Source organism: Geospiza fortis, unplaced genomic scaffold (genome assembly GCF_000277835.1).
Source record: "Geospiza fortis unplaced genomic scaffold, GeoFor_1.0 scaffold85, whole genome shotgun sequence".
NCBI lineage: Eukaryota > Metazoa > Chordata > Aves > Passeriformes > Thraupidae > Geospiza > Geospiza fortis.
The window spans coordinates 450282-457617 of NW_005054358.1; the positions used below are offsets into that span (position 1 = coordinate 450282).

Below are 7336 nucleotides of genomic sequence, written 5' to 3' on the forward strand. Positions count from 1 at the left end.
CTGATGAGGAACAATGTTGATATATTCATTTGTAAACTAAAGCTGGCCTGAGCATCAAACACCTTGTCCCCGTCAAACTCTGAAGGATGTGCGGGAGTACACAAGGAGAGGAGAGGAACCGTCTGACATCCGATGCAGTGTGTGGTTTCCCAGGGCTGAGGGATAGATGCTGCCCAGCCAGATCTCATTCATGATAAAGAGCAATAAAACCCTTCCTCAGTGCTTTTTTATCCCAGGGTCCCCTCATGATCACATCCTGTCACGCAGAGGCAGGAGCTGAGCACAGGTGAAGCAGCCGGGGGATCCATGGGAGCCCACCCAGGGCGCTCATCCCTGCCACAACACTGCTGGGGCTGCCCTTCCCATGCAGGATCAAACGGCTCCATAAAACCAAGGAGGGCTCATTACTGCCCTAATAAATGTTAAACATTAGTATGACACAGACAATGGGATTTTGTAATTATTTTTTTAAGCAGCCAGATAAGGAAACAATATTGTAGGCTGATTAGAAAGCTGCTTTAATTCCCTTTGATATGTATCCATCATTCAAAACTGGACAATTTATTACCTCCTGGGTGCTCCTCAAGGCTAATCTGATGTGGAATTTGCTGTTGACCGTGTCTATGGTTGGAGGTGACCTTGGTGCACACTTCCCACCATGACACCACCTCCTGTGGGCAGCAAGAACGAAGAGGTGCTGTGCTGGGTCCCAGCCACTGCCCCTGTCCCCAGGAGCTGGACAGAATCCTCTAGGAGCTGTTTTGTGCCATGTCCACAGGTACACACTGCTTGCTGGGTTCTGACCTGGGTTGGGGTCCTAGAACAAGCCCCAGCCATGGGACCCTGCCCTGGCCCAGCCCTGACTGTAAGCACAAGAGCTCACCCCTAAACTGGGAAAGCTCTCAAGCAGATAAAATCCTGGAGGTGACCAGGAGGTGACCCTACTGTCCCTAAGGATCAGAGGGAAAGGCACCTTCTAGGCAGCTGTCCCCAGGTGAGGGACAGGGCCATGTGTCCCCATCTCGTGTGAGATCCCCTCCACAGCAGAAGCAGCGACAGATGAATGTGAAACCACAGCTCCGCAAAACCCAGCAAGCAAAGGCCAGAAGTGCCCATGAGTGGTCAGATGTGCATGTGGCTCAGCAGCTTCCCCTAAACAGGACCTGGAAAGGTTAATCCCATTTTGGAGAGTTTTATTTCATGGCAGACAAAGCAGTGCACACTGTGGGGGCCAGCAGCTGGAGGCTCTGCAGCATTCCCGCTTTGACTCATCCCCAGTTTCTGCCCTCCCAGAACAAACCCTGAAGAAGCAGGATGCTGACACAAGGATGAGTCTGTGTGCAGCCTGAGAGGCTTGGGCTGCTCAGTGCCCAGTACTGGCAGTGCGGGGATGGCTGCCTTTTAGGGTCACTTGTACCAATTAATGCTCAGGCATTAATATTATGGATCTTATGGAAAAGAAGAGTATTTAAAGTGGGAAAATGGTGTATTTCTTTTATTAAAGCATTGAGCTAGAGGGTGAGATGTCCCTGGGAGGAAGGAGCCCCTGGCACCGTGTAGCCAGGACCTTTGGAAGAGGGAAAATGAGTCCTGCACTGCAGTATGAGCTGCCTGGGCCAGTGCTTCACTAGCTCATAAATGTCACACCTCAGCCAAGAACTCCTAGGGTCCTCTCAACAATAACAGCAAGGCCTGGCAGTGCCTTTTTAAAACAGATTAGAGGAGGGATTTTGCAGATGATCCTCTGTTCAGGATGGAATGGTATGAGCTAGAGTCCAGGGAGACACTGGACAGCAGTCCCCTGGAGCTGCAGGACCTGCCTGGGATCTCCATGGTGAGATGCAGCCTCCTCTGGCCAGTCCCACCAGTGATTCCAGTTCCTGGTATTAGTGGGCCCACACACCTTATTGCCTCTCCTGTGTACCCTGCACAGAGCCTGGGCACGGGCTGTGCTGAGGTGTCTCCCCAGGGGAGGAAGAGGCTGGCAGCTTTGGCACCAGTGGGAGCCCCCTCAGGACCAGCCTGGCCCTGCTGGGGCATCCCAGGCTGCAGCACAGGGGGTGCAGGTGCCAGTGGGCATTGTGGTGCACCAGAAATTTCCCTGAGCCCAGCAATGCTCAGCCTCCCCAGACCTCCATGCCTGTGCCCACCAGCTGCCTCCAGGAGTGCTGGGAGTGCAGGGTCAGGGTGAGCAGGATGCTGGGGATGGGTTGAGGCTTGGCACATGTCCCACAGGCTGGGAGTGCTCAGGATGCTCTCTGCCCTGTGCTGCTGTTGGGGATGCAGCTCCTGCTCCCCATGAGTGAGTGGGCAGAGAGGCACTGGGGTGTGTGGGTGAGGTGGAGTCAGCACTGCTGGGGTGGTGGTTTTGTTCACCAGAGCTCTCCCACCATCTTGCCATGTGTACTTTGGAGAGGGGCAGAAATAAAGCAAAGGGCACATTCTTCAGCCACCTCTGCTTTAATGATCTCATGGAGGCCATGTATTTTTGGGCTGTTGCAAACCATGGGTGCACCTGTGACAGTGCTCTCTGTGATGGATCCCAAAATGAGAGCTCCTGCCTCCCCACTTTCAGCCTCTCTCCGGAAACCCACGGCCCAAAATCTGCTGAGGTTCACCAGGCAGTCCCAGTTCCCCTGTGGAGCCCCCGTGCTTCAGCTCAGCTCAGCTCAGCTCATAGATGCTCTGTGTGTCCCCAGAGGCCACAAGAACATCCTGAAACTGGGACACGATGCGTCCAAAATGGGACCCTTCCCAAAACACTTTCCCACAGCAGGTGCAGCAGTAGAAGTCGGTGAGCTCTGCTCTGTCCAGCACGCCGGGGGGGATGGCAGTGACCTGCAGGACCGTGTGCCCTGCCAGCCCCGTGGCCGCCCCGCACTGCTCCGTCCCCTCTGCCTGCTCGCTGTGTGGGGCGCAGCCAGGCTGGGCTGTGTCACAGACTGGCACGGTGACACTGCAGCTCTGGCTCCTCGGGCGGCCTGTGGAGAGAGGAGACAGCAGACAAACCACCAGTCACTGGTGTGATGAGTGGAATCTGCGCTTAACCCCGTGAGCCACCTTGTGACGGGCCTGTCATTCCTGCAGGGGTCCAGGCTCTGCCCTGCACCTCAGGGAGGATCATCCCCTCAATTCGGGAGAAGGTGGTTGTCACCAGCATCCAGCAGCTGCCTGCCCTAAGCGTGGCACCCATGCAGCCACTTGCTCCCCTGCAGCTGCCGGGCACCTCCTGCAGTTCCTTCGCCGTGTCTTGGGGCCTGTTCCGCTCTGGGTGATGGCTCCAGCGCTGCTGCTGCTCTGGGTGCGCTGGTTTGCCTCCTGGTCACAGGCCCGGCTGCTCTCGGAGCGGGGCCGTGCCCCCACGCCCGGCTGCGTGATGGGGCAGACAAACAGCAGGCAAACCCCTGCTGCTGCTTTCATTAAACCGCCACCGTGATCAGCTGCTAATGGCACTCTCGACTCTCCCGACCTGCCCGCGGAGACAGAGACGGGGCTTTGGGCCCCTTCCCCAGCGTGTGACCCTCCCCTGTACCCTGGGCAAGGGGCACAGTGACAGTGACGCAGCTCCCTGAGCTGTCCCCGCACGGGGCATCGCTGCCATCGCACAGCGAGTGCCCCGAGCCGCAGTCCGGGCTCTCCGGGGGCACGGCAGGTCTCCAGATCCGGGCAGCGGAAGCCGAGGGCTGAGCTGCCTCCCATCCATCAGGGAGCCTGGCAGCCGGGAACGGGCTGCAGTTGTTGCTGCGGGATGTCCCCGTTTTGGCAGGGGGATCTGTCCTGCTCAGGCACCAATTAAGACAACAAAAGGCATCCTGCATCGCTCTAGCGGCACTTCTGCGGTGTTCACCCCACCCTTTTCAGGATCACAGGAGCCAGGAGTCAGCTGGGACGGAGAAGGACACCAGCATTCCCAGCTGGCCCTTCCCTGCATTCCAGAGCCGTCAGGAGCTGGGACATGCTGGGGGGGAACACGGCTGGGAACAGCCCTGAAAGGGCCATCCCATCCTGGCAGAGCTGTCCTGTCCTGGCACAGTCACCCCCCAGCTGTGCAGTGGGGTCTGGGCCTGCCCAACGCAGGAGCGGAAAGAGCCCCAGCCCGGGGCAGGTGTGGAAGGCTCAGGTCACACCAGAGCCTGGTTCAGGGGGGTTCCCCAGACCCCCCGCAAGACCTTCCACACCTCCCCAGGGCAGATTGCCAGCCCGAGCTGGTGGGGCACGGTCACCCCCAGTTCCCAGCACATGCTCAGGGTCATGGCTGTCACGGGGGATGTTTTCACGGGGGATTTGCAGGCCAGCCTTTCACCACCACATTGCCCAGCAGCAGCACTAGTTTGGGGTTTGCTGCCACAGCACAAGAGGAAGCAGCCCCAAGCCCCATCTAAGACACTGGGCAAGAGCTGGGTTCATCAGGACTGCGCCCTGAACAACTGCCCCATGGCCTCACTCACAGATAGGCCTTTCCTTCACCCCTCACATCTTCTTTGGACACTGACATCTATCCTTAAAGGGAAAACAATGACCTCAATTTCCCATTTTCTCAAATTTCTGGCAAGTGGTGAAACACCCAGGCTGCTCTCAGGAGATTCCTGAGCCACCCAGAGCAGGGATGTGGAGGGGGAGTCCATTTCCCAGGGGTTTCTCCAGGATAAAGCCTGCCAGGGGGTGGCAGATCCCCAAGGCAAGAACAGCGGCTCTGTCCTCACTCTGTTCCCACCCCCCTCTGCCCTGTGCCACTCCTGTGGTTGGTGGCATAGGGTGGCCTCAGCCTGGGCACCCTTTTTTCTCCTATCCTCTCTGCTCTCGTGCTCCAGACCCCGAAGGGAGGGACATCGACCTTGGGTGGGACTTTAAGATCCAATGCAATGGAAATGACACTGACAGCACGCAGCACCCATGGCCAACAGCTTTCCCCATCACGGACCCTAAAATTTCCCTGGCCAGAGCATGGCACCAGCACACTGACAGGACACTGCCATTCTGTGTGCCTGCAGGGATATGGAGTAATTTGCTCTCTCTTCCAACACGCTCCCTCTGCTGTCCTGCTGCTGGTGGGCAAAGCCAATGGCAAACTCCTCCTTCTCTGCACAGGGGGATGAGAAACCTCCAGCTCCCCCAAACACCCCAATCCCACCCCCTGGGCTCGTGGGAAAAAGGCAGGCAGGGAGGGAAAGTTCATCCCTTAAAAGCCTGAGGAGAGAAAAGCTGTGATGGTCACCCCGTAGTTTTGCCTTTGCTTGCACCAGCCCCCTCCTAATTATGGCTCTTCAAAGGGTTGAAAATGCTACATCACTTCAAAGTGACCATTTCTGAATGGGAGCTTGTAAAACCCCTTCTCCCCCTCCCACCAAATTCTTCCCAGGGCTTTTGAAGATGCCTGTGCTCCCCTCACCGACAGGGTGAAAGAGCCACCAGGCGCCACGCACAGGATGCCAGCCGGGCACGCGGGAAAACTGAGCTGGGAAAGGCTGGGTCCCCCAGAAAAACAGGGGTTTCCAGGGGAGAGGGGGGGGGCTTGAGGGAGGGTTTTTTTCTCCCCTTTCAGACAGGCAGAGGCCTCCCCAGTGGAGCCACGGCTCCCTTGGGACTGCATCCCAGCTTGCCTGGATGCTGCACACCCTGGAGTTCCAGCAGAGATGGAGAAAAAGGCATGTGTAGGGTGCAGGGGAGCCCAGCGTATCCTTCCTGTGTGCTGGGAGCTTGTCAGATCTGTGGCTTGCAGAGCTCTGTGAGGTTCACACCAAGGGCTGGATTCCCACCGCATCGCCGCGGAGGAGAAAGGAAAGCCATTCCTTACCAAATCAATTCGAAACACTTCTTGGGAACTAATAATCCCATTATAAAACATCTTGAAAATAAAAACCCCTTTGCCTCTCACTCACCTCTCCTCCTCTTGGCTGGGTCACCCTGGGGATGACAGACCCTGGGTGAGGGGCTGAGCCCTGAAGGGGGGGGCTGAGCCCACATGGGGGGCTCCCCCAAAGCTGAGCACCCCCATGTGAGTGCTGCAGAGCTCCACGGGCAGCAGCAGTCATCCCCCGGCACTGTCCCCAGCTGGGCAGTGCTCAGCACAAGAGCCATCTCCTCTTGGCCTCCACGCGCTTCCCACTCACAGCTCCTGCCCACCCCTGCTCACCTGTGGGAATGAATCCCATGGGAACAGCAAAAACTGCTGCTCTTCCCACCATGATGTCTCACTGCCAGCAAATGCTGCCATGTCCAGGGGAGAGGGGATTCTGCAGCACCCCCATTCTGCTTATTTCTGCATCAGGTTCTTTCCTGAGCTAAGCAGGGCCACTATCAGTGGTGGGATCCCACCTCTGCACACACTTGTCACCTCTGCAGCAGCCCTGCTTTCTGCTCAAGCCCCTACTGTATGCCCCAGGGTGGGGTGGCCCCATGCTCCATGAGGTGGGTGCAGCAGGAGCTCCCCAGCCTGGATTGGATCTCCTTCTTTCAGCCCCCAATCACCAGCACCAAGACAGTGGGGCAGAGCCATGCCAGAGGCCCATCCCACACCCTGGGCACTGAACAGGTCTGGGCAGTCCAAGGGACCAACAGTCCCTTCACCTGAGGGGACATGGCAGCCTCTGGGACCCACAGTCACCGGGATCACTCTGGTAGTCCCACAAAAACCCTGAACTATTGCCACAGGGAGGCTGTGGGGGCAAAGTGACTTGTCCCAAGATAGGGATGAGACAGGAGCTGCAGCTTCACGTGCCTCACTGCAAGGTCCTGCTCACAGACATGGGGCTGAGCCCAGTGGGACGGACATGGGACAGGACAGGGGCTGCCCACTGTGGGCAAGGGGATGCACATTCCCCCACACAGAGGGGCTCTTAGTGGGGGTCACATTGAAAGGCCACCGTGATGGTGATACTGGTGACCTGTAGTCCCTCCAGCCTATTGTGTCAGCTGCAATGCTGGAATGCTGGGTCAGCACTTCTGGGACAGCACCGGGACTTCCCAGCAGGACAGGGGGGCACAGCAGGGCTTGGAAAGATGGGACAGAGCAGGATCAGGGCAATCCTCTTTTGAACCTCTGCCCATTCCCCTTCCCCAGCTCACCCAGCCCTGATTTGGATGGGAACAACCTGTCCCCACTGTGTGAGCTCTGGGCACCCCCAAGGTTTCAGTATCAGGGTGGCAGCCAACAACTTCCCAGGGAGCCAGGTACTTCTGCCCAAAATCCTGCCCCACGGGCCCTGTTTCTAGCCCAGGTCCCTCTGTGTCACCCCGGCCCGAACCAAGGCCTTGGGGCGAGGAGCTGGGTGCCTGTCCCAGCTGGCTCAGGCAAGCACCTGGCAGCTCCTGCTGCCTCTGGAGAGGCTGTGGGTCC

General features: G+C 58.0%; 1 protein-coding gene across 2 annotated transcripts in view; it reads right to left on the reverse strand.

The window, feature by feature from the left end:
• Positions 1-1249: 1249 nt before the first annotated feature.
• Positions 1250-7336, reverse strand: part of EXD3 (exonuclease 3'-5' domain containing 3) — a 251128-nt gene continuing 245041 nt past the window's right edge. For both annotated transcript variants that reach the window (XM_031059248.1, XM_005423823.3), the window contains exon 22: positions 1250-2981. In XM_031059248.1, the coding sequence (XP_030915108.1) occupies positions 2665-2981 (317 nt within the window). In that variant the 3' untranslated portion in view covers positions 1250-2664. The remainder of the gene's footprint in view (positions 2982-7336) is intronic.